This window comes from Bos javanicus, chromosome 1 (genome assembly GCF_032452875.1).
Source record: "Bos javanicus breed banteng chromosome 1, ARS-OSU_banteng_1.0, whole genome shotgun sequence".
Classification (NCBI taxonomy): domain Eukaryota; kingdom Metazoa; phylum Chordata; class Mammalia; order Artiodactyla; family Bovidae; genus Bos; species Bos javanicus.
Genome location: NC_083868.1, coordinates 72,296,823 through 72,314,691, shown reverse-complemented (window position 1 = coordinate 72,314,691; position 17,869 = coordinate 72,296,823). Strand labels below are relative to the sequence as shown.

The following is a 17,869-nucleotide window of genomic DNA, read 5'->3' as shown; positions in this document are numbered from 1 at the left end:
CTTTATTTTGGGGGCTCCAAAATCACTGCAGATGGTGATTGCAGCCATGAAATTAAAAGACGCTTACTCCTTGGAAGGAAAGTTGTGACCAACCTAGACAGCAGATTAAAAAGCAGAGACATTACTTTGTCAACAAAGGTCCATCTAGTCAAGGCTATGGTTTTTCCAGTGGTCATGTATGGATGTGAGAGTTGGACTATAAAGAAAGCTGAATGCGGAAGAACTGATGCTTTTGGACTGTGGTGTTGGAGAAGACTCTTGAGAGTCCCTTGGACTGCAAGGAGATCCAACCAGTCTATCCTAAAGGAGATCAGCCCTGGGATTTCTTTGGAAGGAATGATGCTAAAGCTGAAACTACAGTACTTTGGCCACTTCATGCGAAGAGTTGACTCACTGGAAAAGACCTTGATGCTGGGAGGGATTGGGGGCAGGAGGAGAAGGTGACAACAGAGGATGAGATGGCTGGATGGCATCACCAACTCAATGCACATGAGTCTGAGTGAACTCCGGGAGTTGGTGATGGACAGGGAGGCCTGGTGTGCTGCGGTTCATGGGGTCGCAAAGAGTCGGACACGACTGAGCGACTGAACTGAACTGAACAAAACTATAATGTACAGAACTATAAATGTGTGACCTGGAAGAGTCCTTAAAGGTGCATGGTGTAGTTCAGTTCTTTTAATGACACACAGGTGAAGAGACAGGCCTGGAGGGAAGAGGGATGCTGGCTAAGTCCTCTGAAGCCAGGACTAGAGCCCTGAATCTCATCCGAGGTCCCAACATGCTTTCCATTACACTCCCTTTCAGCTCTCCCAACAACGTAGTTCAGATTGTCTTATTCTGCTGGAAAACCTACATTTGATGAACGTATTTTCATCTAAGTTAACCATATTTAACAAATATTCAAAATGTTAATAGTTTCTTCTAATTATTAAGATGAAAGTGATTGTGTTGGGGGGAACTTTTCAATAAAATAATACAACAATTAGACAACTGTGAAAACAGACATTTTCTAAATTTCTATTTCTTTGGCATTTGGAACTCAGCTTGCCAGAGGGTCGGGCTGAACTAGAAGAAAGGTTTGGGGTCTAAAGTTTTAAGGCCTACACGACAAATACCAGCAGCAAAAATAAAAAAGGAAAGCACATCACTGTGTAATTCCACTATTCTAAGACATTAATTGCCTTCATTTCTTTGTTCACCTTCAGTCCTTGATTGCATGCCATCATTTTATGTAACTAAGTACAACTTAAGTACAATACTGCTGTCTTTTTTCACTCAAAAAGTGAACACTTTTGTCTTAGGGCTATTTTAGGTTGCAAAGAACATTACTCAGTCAAGTTAAATTAGCTCAAAAGAAAAAAAAGTTGTGTGTGTGTGTGTGTGTGTGTAGGTAGGTGTATGTGTGAGCCTAATCTTAAAGAAATCCAGGGACAGGAACCTAAGACAGCTAAGCCCCACAGGAATTAGAGCTGGGACACAGCCATCGGCTACTGAAGCCACTCTCAGAAGCCTTAGGTGGGGTATGAGCTTATCTGTGCATTTCTCTTCTGCACTCTTATAACTTCAGTTGTGGATCGACAAAAACGGCCACCCCAAACCACACGACCTCTCAGTTATTACTTACAGAGTTTTCAATTATCCTTTCTCTAGATCTCTTAAAGCCAAATTCTGATTAGATTGGCCTAATTTATCTTTTCCATCCAGGTAGGCCGTCAGAAGTTTCTGTTTAGCTTGTGGATTGGCAGTCATTAACTCAGGTGGACACACCTTGGTCCTATTGGATGTGGTGGGGTCAGCACAGCACATGTTCCAGACTCTCTCTCTGCAGGCAGCAAGGCCACATACAGGGACCCCTAATCTTCCTCCCTACTCCCCCTTCATCCTCCCTACCCCCATCAGTAGTGAGTGTGGCAGGCAGGCACCAGCTCTCACGTGACCTCTATCTTCATAACGACAAATTTACGGAGTATACCACATTACATCAAGTGGCTGTTCCATAATTTATGATCTCACTCCTCTGCATGCATGCTAAGTCGCTTCAGTCGTGTCTGACTCTTTGCAACCCTGTGGGCTGAGCCCACCAGGCTTCTCTGTCCATGGGATTCGCCAGGCAAGAATACTGGAGTGGGTTGCCTTGCCCTCCTCCAGGGGATCTTCCCTTCGCTCCTCTGCTGTTAGTTTTCATTTAACTTTAGCTCCTTTTAGTTTGGGGGCTGCTACAAGTAAAAGTATGATGAACACCTCTGTACATGTATCTTTCCTTTCATATGGAAAATATAAAATAATCTTTATATTACATAAATTACATTCTCTGAGTACTTTCAGGATGTAAGATATAACCTTGCTTTTCTTTTCTTTTTTTTGGTTTAAAAAGTGCCTGTACTTGCTAGAGATTTATACTTAAGTAGTTAACAGGAAAAATAATAGGATGTGCTATTTAGTATTTTTCAAAACACTATTTGAAAAAACACCAGAGGTGGATGGGTGATAGCTGAAGCAAGATTGGTGAAATGTTGATGACTATTGGCACTGATGATGGGTATGTGGGGGTCATTTATTTATGGGCACACGGGGGGTTGCTACTGTCTCTATTTTGCTGTTTAATTCCCACTTCTTTTGCTTTCTCTTCTGAAATTTTTGTTGTTTTACCCCATGATGCCCCCATGCTACCCTCTGAATTCCTCCCATTTTCTCGGATTCAATGACCCCTGATACTTGCTTCTCAGTTTCCTTATCCTTTCCCAAACATCTCAAGTCCACCCATCTATTGACTTACTCAGTAATTGATTCACACAAGAATTGTGAGCCTATGTTTGGGCAAGACACTGTAAAAGGTGCAAAATGTAGTCACGTTTGTTGTTTTAGATGCTATTAGACAGCCATTAAGAGCTATTAACACAGTCATGACTTTTCTTGAACTATGAGGTAAGAACTAGACAATCAGCTTAACACTCTGGGAAGAACTACAGAAGTCAATAGAACAGTCTTATGGACTCTATGGGAGAGGGAGAGGGTGGGAAGATTTGGGAGAATGGCATTGAAACATGTAAAATATCATGTATGAAACGAGATGCCAGTCCAGGTTTGATGCACGATACTGGATGCTTGGGGCTAGTGCACTGGGACGACCCAGAGGGATGGTATTGGGAGGGAGGAGGGAGGAGGGTTCAGGATGGGGAACACATGTATACCTGTGGCGGATTCATTTTGATATTTGGCAAAACTAATACAATTATGTAAAGTTTAAAAATAAAATAAAATTAAAAAAAAAAAAGAAGTCAAGCCAGGAGCCCTTCACTGGGGTGGGCAGTGACATAAGGCACAGGAAGCAGCAGAAGGCTGAGATATGGGAAGAGGCTCTTCTTTAATACCTACAGCTTCCTTCCTACCTCTTTGTCTAGTGAGTTTCAGCCTTTAGGAATTTTGAATTGCAAGCTACCTTTTGAGGTCATATTTATTTAGTAAAATGAAAATGATACATATTAAGCTTCTTGTAATTTTTATAACCTTTAATATAAAGCAGTGAAGAGTCTCAAACGCTCCAGGAAATGAGTATTTTATATTTGTGCTGAAAACGCAAAAATCTAATCAAATGGCTTCATTTTCTATTCATTTCCCAAACATTAATGGATTACAAATTTTTTGCAAGATAAGAATAATCGCAGGGTGATCATTTTGAGGCTGTTTTGATTTTAAGAGTTAAAATGTAAAAAAAAAAAAAAAAAAAACCAATCAGGAGCAAACTCCAGGTGCTTCCTGACTCCTTGAAGCTGGAATGCCCCAGTGTGTGACTGTACCACCTCGTAAGTGCCTGTGTCTGGCAGGGGTTGAGATCTTCTCAGAGCTTCCCCAGCTCCCGCCACACGTCTCTGCCTTTGCACCCCTCAGCTTGGATTAAAATCCATATCTCTACTTGTCAGTCTCCCTCGCTAGTCTGTGAGCTTCTGTGGGAGAAAATGGATTCTATTTCTCAATGCCTGGAATGCTCTTGAGTCCCAGTAAATATCAGCTGAATAAAAGACAAAAAAAATTATTTTCTTAAAAATTCCCATAGCTTCTCCCTCACAGACTCTCTTCATTGCACAGACTTAAGATGGTCCCATTCTTCACGTGGTTCTGAAGACCTCCTGAGAGCAAATGTTTCCAGGAAACTGCCTGTCAGAGACTCAAAACTTCCATAGGATTCCCCCCACTAAGGACTGCCTATTGCAGGATGGGGGCACCTGGATTCGGGTCACTTGGAATGTGCCTTTGCCATCAGCTTTCTCTTTCTAGAAACAGGATTGTTACCTTTAAACTGTTCAGGGCTTCATTTTTTTTTTCAACATCACTGCTTAAGGATTTCCAAACTTAGGCTTCTCATTAAAACCCCACAATAATTAGTCCAGTTTAGAATCTACTGTGAGCACAGCAAGTCAGCAGCAAGTTTATTATCAGACTCGCAAGGTAACAGAATGGTGCATGGCTAAATGTCTGGGCCAGCTTGCCTTGGGTTCTTCTCCATTAGCTTCTGCTGCCACGTTTCCCTTCTGGTAGGTTTGTAATAGGTTGCTCTGGTGGTTTGGTTTGTCTTTATGCGGGTTGGTATAGGGGAAAAGCAAAGCAAGAGAAGGAACATGGAGTGAATGCAGCTCCCTTTAGAGCCTGGTTACATGGACTCGGGACAGTTCACCTGATCTGTGATCGTCATTTTCTCAACTTCAATGTTATTAGAGGTCAGGATATCTTTGAGATAGGTCACTGTTTCTGGAGGGAGATAAGGGTTTCTTCCCAAGATCCAAACATGATCCATGTGAAAAAGCCAGATGATTGTGGTACAGGAGTACACGAGGGCGTAGTTCTCATAGTCGGTGGCCAGGACCCAGTACGGAGCTGACGGCATGACTGAGAACCAGAGGAAGGCAGTATTAGGAGGGACCAGGGCAAGAGAAACCTTCATCTCCAGGGTCCTGGAAGCCAGGCTCTGGGATTCTAGTTCTTCTACATCAGTGGGTCTTCATTCTGGCTTCATGTGGGAATCATATGGGACCTCTGAAAAACACCAGGCTCATCTCTCCCCACCCCAACTCCCAAAGGCCGAACTGGAGCTTGTTGGTACTTTGGAAAGCTTCCCAGTAATTCCAATGTGCAGCCAGAGTTCAGAGCCACCATTCTGGATCCCCATTCCCTGACTGCAGGTTGGTACCTGGAAGCCCGTAATATCTGGAAGTTGGGCCGGATCCCCTGGACTGACAGGTGCACTGAGCACAAGTGCCTATGGAGCCGTTACTCAGTAAGTGCAGTTAGGAATGCACAGTCAGGGGCCCCAGGCTTTCCAGGTTTGTACCATCCAGCTTCCTCTATAATCCACCTATAGGAGGAGGTAGAGGCTAATGTTGGCTTGCTTGTTTTACTTCTTGTGTGAACTTTGAAAACCCCACTATTCTTAAGAATATGGTAAATCAGGTGATGGCTGTTGTTTAGTCACTCGGTCATGTCTGACTCTTTGTGACCCTATGGACTGTAGCCCATCAGGCTCCTCTGTCCATGTGATTTCTCAAGCAAGAATACTGGAGTGAGTTGCCATTTCCTGCTCCAAAGGATCTTCCAAAGCCAAGGGTCGAACCCGCATCTCCTTCATCTCCTGCATTAGCAGGTGAGTTTTTCACCACTGAGCCGCTGGGTAAGCCCAAATAAGGTGGTAACAGGTTACAAATTCTTCCTAAAGGGCCTATAGAGATTCACTGATTGACATCTGAGTAGTGTTGAAAGTTCAGTATTAAAAGGGTCTTTAAGAAGACAGATGGAGGGTTTACTTTTCCATTTGAATCCAGAAATTTCCTTTGTGAACTTGACCTCCACAGCCAAGCCAAGTGTGTGGCTCAATGGCACTGGCTCCATTGTGTCAGCTCCATCTTAGGCCTGCACTCCTAGCCCTCCCCTTTTTCGCCCTACTGAGCTTTAGCTTACTCACAAGGAAAGCACCCAAGCCAAATAAGTTCCCTACAGTCTTTATCTCACACGAAAACTGAAAGAATGTCTTTTGCTGACACAGGTGGTTAATGGTCATGAGACCCCTGGGGTGAGGGTGGGAGGAGGCAAATCCCTCAGTTTCTGTCAGTGTGGACATGCTTCCTTTAGTAGTCAGATTCTATTTTTAGCTGTGGCCCCATTAAGCATCCCTGTCCCCCTTTTGGCAGAACGCAGTGCAGCTGGGAATGCCTCTGATGGTCGTCTACATGATTCTGTCTGGATATAAGTTACCCATAATAAACATAACCGTTCTTTATGGAGTTGCCTGCTTTCCTTTCCAGTCTCAAAGTTCCTTTTAAATTCAGAGGATATTATTCAATAACTCCACCTCCCAACACCAAGGAAAACCCACTGTCCAACTGGAAGGGGAACCAAATGAAACCCCCAAAATTTGGATAGAAAGTGGCAAACAGAGCCAGGACTCCAACTTACCTTCACTCTTACCAGCTCTTGCTTTTAAACTTTCTCACATGTTAGTCGTTTTTCTAATAACTACTAATTTTGCAGTTATTAGTTCCCTCTGGGAAAGAAGACTGGCTTGAGTCTCCTAATACTCATGCCCAACAGGCTTCAATCTGTGCTTCCTCCATTGACATACTTCCTGTAGTTTTATAATAAATCACCTGGCTGCTTGTCAGTATCCACACTGACATGTAAGCTTCACAGGGACATTGGCCAGCTCTGTCTTGCTCATCTTTGCATCTCCAGGGCCTAGCCCAGCATACGGCAGGTAGGAGGTGTTCCACAGGTAATTATGCATTGAATCAGTATAGGTGACACTCAGATGTGACAGGACTGCTCCGACCCAGGGCTCTAGCCTTCAGTTTGTCGAGCTCCTGTCCCTGACGCCTCCTGAGAGAAGTGTATACTTACACCAGAAAAACTTAACTGCCAGCTTGGCAGGCTCTGTGATGTTCTCCGGGGTGGCTTCACCTTCAATTTGATTCACAGTTCCATCAGCTCTGCAGTGAGTAAAAAACAGAACAAAAAAACCTTAACCAGTTAAAAGCCACAAATCAATGAAAGGCAAGATTTGTGACACCAACAATCATGGTGGCCAACAGTGCAATTTCTGGGTAGGAGATTCTTGACGGTAGGCTGGGTCCTGGGTCTATTCCCTCCCCTTTGCTTTATTACTGTCTCTGGACTGAGCAGAGAAAGACAGTTTTGGGGTAATAAGGATCAACAATTGCAATGGCCAAGGACTGGATGATATGTGAGACCCTGGCACTTCAACCCTTTTTTTCAGAGTATATGTAGTGGCCTGCAAGGCTGTTTCTTGCTCCTGGACTCCAAAGCATGACGGAGGAAAAAGGGAAAATTTACAAACAAATGAATCAACTTCACACAAAAAGAATATTCATTTCTTTAAAAATGACAAGGGTCCAAAGGAAAACATAAAGGCTGACTAGATCACTAAAAATCATGCAAAACATGAAGTCTGGAGATCTGCAAAGTTTTCCCCCTCTTTGGGCCTCAGTGATATCAGAAGCTCTGAAACGAGTCTGATTTTTCTTTATTCAAGACTCTTCCAGTATTGTTTTGGTTTATGCGGGGTCAGAGAATCAGCCACTGTGTTGCGGCTCACAGGAAGCTTAATGGGTAATATAATGGCCATGGGAAGTCTTTCTGAGCCTGTGTGACTACCAGTCTGACTGGTACTTGTTTTCTTGGAGTTGAACACACTTCTTAGACAACTTAGGAAACAGGAATGGCAACCCTTCATGTCCAGCTTCTTTCATTTGTCTTCTGGTTTCTTCTCCATTTCACTTCTCCCTGGTTTTAATTTACTTTAAAACTTTTTAATTTATTTTTTAATTTTTATTTTTTGGCTATTTCTGCTTTATTGACTATGCCAAAGCCTTTGACTGTGTGTATCACAATAAACTGTGGAAGATTCTGAAAGAGATGGGAATACCAGACCACCTGACCTGCCTCTTCAGAAACCTGTACGCAGGTCAGGAAGCAACAGTTAGAACTGGACATGGAACAACAGACTGGTTCCAAATAGGAAAAGGAGTACGTCAAGGCTGTATATTGTCACACTGCTTATTTAACTTATATGCAGAGTACATCATGAGAAATGCTGGGCTGGATGAAGCTCAAGCTGGAATCCAGATTGCCAGAAGAAATATCAATAACCTCAGATATGTAGATGACACTTCCCTTATAGCAGAAAGTGAAGAGGAACTAAAAAGCCTCTTGATGAAAGTGAAAGAGAAGAGTGAAAAAGTTGGTTTAAAACTCAACATTCAGAAAACTAAGATCATGGCATCTGGTCCCTTCACTTCTTGGGAAATAAATGGGGAAACAGTGGAAACAGTTTCAGACTTCATTTTTTTGGGCTCCAAAATCACTGCAGGTGGTGATTGCAGCCATGAAATTAAAAGACGCTTACTCCTTGGAAGAAAAGTTATGACCAACCTAGATAGCATATTAAAAAGCAGAGACATTACTTTGCCAACAAAGGTCTGTCTAGTCAAGGCTATGGTTTTTCCAGTGGTCATGTATGGATGTGAGAGTTGGACTGTGAAGAAAGCTGAGCGCTGAAGAACTGATGCTTTTGACCTGTGGTGTTGGAGAAGACTCTTGAGAGTCCCTTGGACTGCAAGGAGGTCCAACCAGTCTATCCTAAAGGAGATCAGTCCTGGGTGTTCATTGGAAGGACTGATGTTGAAGTTGAAACTCCAATACTTTGGCCACCTCATGCAAAGAGTTGACTCATTGGAAAAGACTCTGATGCTGGGAAGGATTGGGGGCAGGAGGAGAAGAGGGACGACAGAGGATGAGATGGCTGGATGGCATCACTGACTCAACGGACATGAGTCTGAGTGAACTCCGGGAGTTGGTGATGGACAGGGAGGCCTGGCATGCTGTGATTCATGGGGGTCTCAAAGAGTCGGACACGACTGAGCAACTGAACTGAACTGAACTGAACTGTGGCATCTTAGTTCCCTGACCAGGGATCAAACCCTCACCTCCTGCATTGGAAGTGTGGAGTCTTAACCACTGGACCACCAGGGTAGTCCTTTCTCCTGGGTTTTGAATCTCTTGAATCTCAGCTTTGTCACTTACAAGCTCTGTGACTCTTGGGCAAATTACTTTACCTCTATGTATCTCAGTTTCTTCATCCATAAGAATGGATTTAATAATAGTACCTACCTCAGGTTGCTGTGGGGATTAAATGAATAGCAATGCTCATTTACATATACATAAATACATGCACTTGTACTCACACATATATATATATGCATACAGAAGAGTGCCTTGCACATAGGAAATGCTTAATTAATATTAGTTATCATTGTTTATTGTTACTCTCATGTTTGTTGATGGTGGGTGGGTAGCAGTTCTTACTGGGTTTCTTTTTAAGTTTATATTTGCTTTTAAAATATGAATTTTGGGATCAGTGAAGAAGCCCTCAATGATAGAAAAGTATATCTCTGTAGACTCTCCTGTTCACAAAACCTAGAATGTGACTATGTATGCATTTCATTCTTGCTTAATAAGAAAAGGAGTTTTCTAACAGTTAAAACTGTCTGAAGATGGAATAAACTGTCATGGACATTGATGAGCTCCCAGTTTCTGGAAGGATTCAAGCTAAGCTAGATGCTCTCAATCAGCAGGTGGTATAGAAAGGGCTTCTCTTTTGGTACTGGAGATCAGACAAGAGAGTCCCTGCTGTCTTTTGCTTCCAGACGGTCTATTTTGGAGTGAGAGCAAGAAATCTTGCAGTTTGTGTTACCATTAAGTCCCCAGGGTCTTTCACAGGCTCTGGGACACAATAAGTTGCTCAGCAAGTAGCCATGGAAATGAATGTGTGACTTGTCCCTACCATCCTGCCTGCCAAAAGCTGTCCTTTCAGGACCTGTGAGCAGGCAACCAAGACCCAGCGATGTCCCCATCCTCTCACACTATAAGGCAAGGGCACCAGTCATCCCAGGACAAGTCTGCAGGGCTGCCTCCAGGATGTACAATGCCTTTGAAACCACAACCACTCACCTCAGCTCCTTGTTTATCACTTTGATGTTTCCATTTTCCTTTAGTGAGTAGTTGGCTTGGATGCAACTTCCCTTCTCAAAGCTCACTGGGATCTTCTCAATTTCATACCATTTTCCAAGATACTGCAGAGACAACGACAGGCAGAGAAAACCCTGCGGCTCTCTGGGGACCTGAAAACTCTTTCCCATTGCTGTCTTTCAGAGCAGAGCCCTTTCTTGGGGAAGCCAGGCAAAATGGGCTGCATTGTTCCCAGAAGCCACTGAGCAAGATATTGATTCCAATGGGAATAAGTGAATCGGATGTGTGGGCATTGGTTGAATGCCACCGTCCATTCCTAAAGTGCTCTTATTTAGCTATGTTCTTGGTGTCCCCTTCAGTCAAAACCTACGTGAAATTCTAAACTCTGTAAAAGGAAGGGATTGGTTTAGATGATGTAAGATGTCATCTCAAATATTTTATGATTTTACAAGGCATCTTTGAATTGTGTGCAAAGTCAGATATGTTTACTGTGGGGAGCTGGGACTCCAGAATCGACTCAATTCTCCTCATAAGATCCCACACGAGGAGTTGGTCACAGAGGCTTTTGGCATGAGATCAGGATTTAGAAGACCTATATCATTCTTCCCCTGGGGGCTTGCTCTCAGACCGTAACTTCAGTGCAGAATCAGCTTTAGAGGAACTGAGCAACCGTGTGGGTGAGAGTGAAGGGAGACAGTCACACCCTGCTTCCACACATTCCCCGGCATAGAGACTGCTTCAGTCTACAACCTTCGTGAGGGCAACTTGGTAATGTCAAGCAAAACTAAAACTACATTTACTCTGGCCCAGCAATCTCACTTCTGGAAAGGTATCCTCCTGAAAATAAGAAATGATGTATGTCTAAGGTCATTCATTGCAGTTCTCTTTGTACTATTAAAAGACAGGAAGTGGCTTGAGTGAGCATTAATAGGATTAACTAAATGATGACACATCCATACAATGGAATGCTATACACCCTCTTTTAAAACACAACAGGCAATTATCTCCAAGATACACTTAATGGGAAAAGAGCCAGGTGCAAAATAGTGTGTATATATTAAGCTACCTTTTATGTAAAACTGGGAGAAAAGGTTATATCAGTTTCCCATTGCTAATGTAACAAATTACCACAAGCTTGAAACATCACAAATTTATGGTCTCATAGTTTTGTACATCTGAAGTCTGACAAGGATCTCACTGGGTTAAAATCAAAGTGTGGCAGGGCTACATTCCTTTCCAGAGGCTCTAGAGGAGAATCTGTCTTCTTTCCAAGTCCTTTCCAAGTCCTAGATGTCGTTTGCATTTCTTGATTTGTGAATCCCTTTCTCCATCTTCAGAGCCAGCAAAAACAGGTCAACTCCTTCTCACACTGCATCTCTCTGAGTCTTCTTCCATCATCACACCTCCCTGACCACAGCTGGGAAATGTTCTCTGCTTGTAATGATTAGATTAGACCCACCTGATAATCTAGGATACCCTTGCCATATCAAGCTCCATAACTTTAATCACAACTTCAAAATCCCTTTTTCTATATAGAGAAACATTACTTGCAGATTCTGGGGAATAGGACATGGACAACATTCTTCCTACTGCAATTATATATGTGCTTTTTAATATATACACATTATCTCTCAAAAGACACCATAAGCTGTTTTTACTGGTTGTCACTGGGGAGAAATGAGGCTGGGTTACAGGGGTGGAAGCGAAAGTTCATTGTATCTTCTTTTGCACCTTTAGAATTTTGAACCTGGTGAATATATTTACCTAGTCAAAATATTAATTGAAATGATTTTAGAAATTTAAAAATGTATTACTCAGCAAAACAAAGCAAAATTAAAGAGATGCAATCAGAATTTGAAATGAGAGCATACTGCAAATAGGTGGCAGTATTGCTTCAGTCACCTGGCTCTTTGTTAAAATTACGTTCACATTTATGACATAAATTTTCCTCTCATTTGTTAAAGGACATCTTTCAATTAAAATCACTGAACTGAACATGCATTTAAAGAATAAGCTTAACATGCATTTAAAGAATAAGCATCAAAGAATAAGCTAAAGGTCAATTGGTTTCATAGGCATCCTCCAAAAATATCTCCATTTTATACAGTGCATTTAAAATAGTTCCATTACTGTTACGGTGACTTTAATGGTCCACAATTTAAAACAAGGAAGCTTAATTTTCCAGAAAGGAAGAAACTCAGAGGTGGAAGATTGCTCTTCATGTCATGTTCCCTCATGATCTCATATTATTTTTGTGAAGGGTCTTCATTTCTCTATCTATATAAGGAGAATGCAATGTTTAGAAATAATTATGAAAAGGAAGAAGTAAAACTATCTCCATTTTCAGATGACAGGGTTTTGTAGATAGAAGATTCTAAGGAATACACACACGCCCCCACACACAACTATTAGAACTAACAAATGGACTCGGCAAGGTTAAAGGATAAAATAACTAATATCTAGGAAAAAAAGTATTCCTATACTTACAATGACAAATCTACAAATTAATTTAGAAAATTTCCACTTATAATAGCATCAAAAAAAATAAAATTCTTATGAAAATTTAACCAAAGAAGCATAAAACACACTCTGAAAAATACAAAAGACTGCAGAAATAAAGAAGACCTAAATAAATGGAAAGACATCCTATGTTCATGGATAGGAAGACTTAAACTTGCTAAGATGGCAATACTCTTCAAATTGACCATAGACTTAACAGTACAGTCTCTATCAAAATTCCAACTAGCTTCTTTACAGAAATTGACAAACTGATCCTAACATTTATGTTGAAATACAAAGGACTCAGAATAGCCACAAGAACAAAGTTGAAGGACTTATATGTTCTGACTTCAAAACTTACTACAAAGCTGCAGTAATCAAGACTATATAGTGCTGGAATAAGGACAGACATATAAATCAATAGAATAGAATTGTGAGCCCAAAAATAAATTCTTACACATATGGTCAATTGATTTTCAACAATTATATCAAGACTATTCAGTGTGGAAAGACTCATCTTCTCAACAAACAGTCTGGAACAGCTGTATATCCTCATGCCAAAGAAAGAAGTTTCCTTTCTGTATCACCAATGTACAAAATATAACTTAAAATGAATCAAAGACTTATATGTAAGAACTAAAACTATAAATCCCTTAGAAGAAAGTATAGGAGTAAATCTTTATAAACATAGACTAGGCGACTTTTTTTTTTTTTTAAGATATGCCACCAGAAGCACAAGCAAAAAATGAAAAGATAATTTGGGCTTCATTAATATTGAAAAGTTTTGTGTTCAAAAGACATGAATAAGATGATGAGACAATCCTTACCATATATGGGGGAGTTGATTTTATTGATATCTTTTTAGCACAGGTGACAAGAAGGCCCCTGGGGGAAGTGCTATCCCATCCTGGGTCCTATTTGAGTCACCCATGGGATCCCGCACTCCTGGGAAGCCTAGTTTTGAATCCTACTCTGCATTTACTGGCTGTGTGACCTGAGCAGGTGGCAAGCTCCCTGACGTTCAGCTTCTTCATCTGTAGAGTGAGGATAACACCTCTGCAACATCTGCTGCTGATGCCCTGTGTCCCATTGTCCTCTCAGCCCACCTCTGGACTCACCTCCATCATGGCAAGCACTTCCCACACACACTGCCAGCTTCCAACTCAAGCCCCTGGGTCTCCTTCCCTGTGAGAGGCTTGTCCAGTGTCATGGGAGCTCCCACTGCCTGCTTGCACCTATCCATGGGACAAGCTGAGGCACATTCTGTGCATTTCCTCAGAGGACCCCCAGCAGAAGTGAACCCTGTTCACAGAGTAACCTGCTCGTGAGCTCACCCTTTACTGCTTGCCTGCCTCCTCTGTTTCCACACAAGCCCACTCAGGCTTCTTGGGATCATCTCCCAAAACCTCTCTGCTCCCCAGTTCTTGTCTCAAAGTCTGCTTTTGGGAACTCTTTGGAGGCTAAGTACCTAACCCAAGGCTTGCTGTGGTCATTAGAGCAGGAAAAAAAAAACCCAAACCTGGTAGGATGCTTATTCAAACAGGAGACAGCAAAACAAGCAGGGATTTATTCTTTTACTACACCTTATTCACGTCGAAATTCTCCTGCACGGGAGGATGGGGGCATTTCCCGAGATGGAAAGCTTGTCCCTCAGCTGCTCCGAAGAGGCCAGCCAGGGCAGGGAGCAGCAGCAGCACTGGCACCATCCTTGGGCTGGGTGGCTGGAGATGGACCTGGAGTGGGGAGAACAAAGCAGCTGCAGGCGTTCGAAGTCTCTGAGGGCACGGAGTCCTTGGAGGAACATGTCTGGGCTCGTCGGTCTCTGTGTGGGCAGCCTCCTACTCAGCCCCTCTGAGCCCCTCATCCTCCGGGGCCACCTCAGTCATCGGTGTGGCTGTGAGGTCTTCCTCCTCTGTGAGCCTCACTAGAACCTTCTGTGCCTCCATTAGAACACAATCTGCCTGGCATTACAGTTTGTTGGGCTTATTTGGCCAGCTCCCCTGCTGACCCCACACAGCTAATTACATATTTTTCAAGGATGGGCATGATGTTTAATTCTCCCTGGACTCTCCCACAGAACCTCCCAGTGCCAGGCACAGTAAATGCTTGTTGAATGAACAGAAGCCATGTGTGTGTGTGTGTGTGTGTGTGTGTGCGCGCGCGTATGTGTGTGTGTGCACTTGTTGAATGAACAGAAAAAATGTGTGTGTGGGGGGGTGGGGTGGGGTGGCAGGGATTGGGAGAGAGTGAAGCCCTCAAGTGAACCATGAGAGAAAAAACTAATCGAAAACAAAACCTGCATTTAGCGCCCTATGAGGTTCATCAAAGAAATGCCTCCCCTGACTCCACCTCCCCACCCTATCCTCCACTTGCTGGCTGTTTACCAGGCCAGGAGTAGGCCTGGGAACCTTGGGGACCCCAGGATCACCTTGACTGGCTTTGAATTCTGGCTCTTCACATACTAAGTATAACTGTGTCCAATGGATGCTTTAATTTCCTTGGCTGTTAAGTGGGAATGATAATCATACCAACCTTGTGAAATTCCGAGGGAATTAAATGAGAAAATATAGACAGCATTTAGAGCAGTATCTGACACAAATGCTCAATAAATGCTATTATGAAATGCAGAAGCAAATTATTGTATTTCCTGAATTTCTCTTCCTTCCTTCCTTTCTTCCTTCCTCCTTCCCTTCCTTTCTTCCTTAATATTCTGTTGAGGCTACTTTTCGTACATGCTATACATTTAAGCAGAGAAGGACCAGTAGCTGATGTGAGCCCAGAGCCCTTGGGTGTGGAAGCTGCTTTGCGGGGGGTGCACAGTGGGCAGGGGTGGGGGCTGCAGCGCTGCTGGTGGGGTCGAAGCCTGGGTTGCTCCCAGCTTCTTTCACTGACTTGCTCTCAGTCTGTTCTCTTCCTTGTGAGTCCTCGCCTGTAGCTGCACGAGAGCTATTTCCAGCTCTTTGCCTTTCTCCCTGTGATGAAGAGGCCTGAATTGAGGCAAGCAAGATGTTCTCAGATTTGAGTTTTTAAAAGAATGTGTCATAACTGGGATAATTATAACCACTTTCTTAAGAATCTCTAAAGCTCCAAATAACCTTTAATAATCAATAGCTCTTCTGGAGGTTTTGTTGCGTGTTTTTCAAAAGAACAGTTACATAATGAGTAAAAGTTGATGTGAGGTTGAGGGGAGGAGGGACGGTCCCCGAGTCCCCGCCTTGAGCACGTCTGCCCCGTGAGGCGGGGAGGGCTACTTTCCTTGGTCTCTGAGGCTCCGTTTCCCATCAGCCCCTGCCACCAGGTAAACAACATCTGTTTTTAACCTTTTGGGGGGTGATGGATTTGCCAAAATCCAGCCTAAACCCACAAAAATTTGCATTCCTTTCCAAGCCCTTCTTAAAACCACTGAAGTTCTACTCTCGGCCCCTAGTCAGCTCCAGGCTCAGTGCCCTGCCCAGGAGTTCTAAGCTTAAGGATGGCCACACATTATGCACATTCGCCACGGCCCCCAAACTGGGCAGAAACTTAGAGGTCATTTATCCACCCTCTCCCCTCAGATGTACCGATGGGGAAGCTAAGGCCCAGAGGGGCAGAAGGCCGGGGCTCAGGCCCCGTCTCCAGCTCTCCGTTCTGCCACAGCCCTGAACTTTGCTGCCTTCTGTGACCACCTTCAGTGCTTCAGTAAACACCTGCCTCTAATACCTGATGAATCTCATTTTACCACATGACAGTTTGACCAAAAGTCAGCTCCTGACAAATATCTTGTTACAAAATGTTCTGTAGTGAGCTGAAATGTGTTCTTTAGCTCTGCAGGATTTCAGAGCATAATTATCCCTGCCTGCATCTCTTCCAAAGATGCCTCTTTATTGCAGTAGTTTTTGTCCTATGACTAAACTTCTTGTGAGAGAAAGAGTTGATAATATCCATCATTTTTTCCCAGTGCCCCTTGCATTCTAATTCATGCAACGCTTGTTGAGCAATTTCTGAGGGTAAATCACATTATTAACCTGTATCTATGAACTCGGATATGTATGACTTACTTTTGCATCTTCTTCTAACCCTAATGGGAAGATGGTCCTAACGAAGAGACTTCAAATACTTTTAAAAAATAGATATAATTTAAATATTATATTAACTGAATATTAAATAATTAGAAAAGAATTCTACTAAGGTTATGGTGCATCCACCCTGGGACAGAATTGACTCTGTGTATTACTACTTACACTCCTCGAGCTTCTCCAGGGAGAAGCCCTGGTTTCAGAATTTTACATGGACCTGAGTCTCTACAACACCCAGTCTGGAAGAGTCCTGCACTAACATTCTCCATGTACTCAGTGAGGTTGCTTCCTGATAAGCTGTGAAGCCAGAACTTAGACCAGGTTTCCTAAGAGTCTACACACCTGCACGATAGTGTGGACCTGGCATCTGGTCTCGAGGAGCTTCAGAATATTAGGGGTGAGACTTTTAGATTTCACTTGACAAAATAAAATACATTTCCACAAGTATATGGGTCTTAAAAACCATTTTGCTATTGAATCTAATAAGAAAACATATCGCCTGAAGAAAATTTTTCAGGAGATAAAAAGCTTTGCATTTTCTGTTAATATTATTTAATTATTTAATAATTAATTCTATCAATACTAAATGAATTTTCAATTCACACAGCACATTCCAACTCACTTTTTGGTCAGTTTTACTGAAATGCACACTGGGTAACCCCCTGAGAATTCATCTAGTACAGTATTGATGCAGGAATAATTCCTCATTGTCCAATAATGGTATCAAGGGGGTTGCCTGACGCAAGCAGAAGACTTTGAGGTGAGTCTTCTCAGGGTGACACCCCAGCTCTGGCATTTGTTGGTGGTCTTACTTTAGGCCTGTTGCTTAGGATATCTGAACTTCAGTTTCCTCATTCGAAAAACGACACTAAAAATATCCCCCTTGTAAGGTCGTTTATGGAAAAATGAAACCAAGTCTGCAAAGCAACTGGCCAAAGGCCCTCAATCATGTTAGTTATTATTTTTAGCTGAAATGAGAATTTAAACCACAGTACATACCTTTTTTATCGAGGTGAAAGCAGTTTCCACACGCAAAATCATCCACTCTGAGATGCCCTGTCTTGGTGACTGACTTCTCCCAAGCTATTTTATAAGCTTCCTCAGGTCACTGATGTTTAATTTTAAGGCATGCCCCGCCCCCTAAGTTCAGGAAGGCTGGTCTAAAAGCTTTGCTCTGTATGAAACACAAAGATGGGATGTTATGTTCATCTCCCTCCCCCAATTTCTTTCACAGCTGCTCTCTGAAGAAGAAACAAGGAGATATTGTTCATGTGTGTGTGTGA

General features: G+C 42.7%; 1 protein-coding gene across 1 annotated transcript; it reads right to left on the bottom strand.

The window, feature by feature from the left end:
- Positions 1 to 3,540: 3,540 nt before the first annotated feature.
- Positions 3,541 to 17,862, bottom strand: APOD (apolipoprotein D). Its single transcript, XM_061412222.1, has 5 exons — positions 17,586 to 17,862; positions 14,115 to 14,264; positions 10,015 to 10,136; positions 6,886 to 6,974; positions 3,541 to 4,884 (listed from the first exon to the last, which is right to left on the bottom strand). The coding sequence occupies exons 1-5, from the start codon at positions 17,625 to 17,627 to the stop codon at positions 4,649 to 4,651; spliced, it is 639 nt and encodes a 212-aa protein (XP_061268206.1). The 5' UTR covers positions 17,628 to 17,862; the 3' UTR covers positions 3,541 to 4,648.
- Between the last annotated feature and the right edge of the window lie 7 nt (positions 17,863 to 17,869).

Coding starts and splice junctions, on each gene's coding strand:
- APOD (XM_061412222.1), bottom strand. CDS start 17,627: ATGATTTTGCGTGTGGAAACTGCTTTCACCTCGATAAAAAAG. Junction 10,137..14,114: donor AGAATTTCGACGTGAATAAG/GTGTAGTAAAAG, acceptor TTGTCTCTGCAG/TATCTTGGAAAATGGTATGA. Junction 4,885..6,885: donor GGCAGTTAAGTTTTTCTGGT/GTAAGTATACAC, acceptor TCTGGTTCTCAG/TCATGCCGTCAGCTCCGTAC.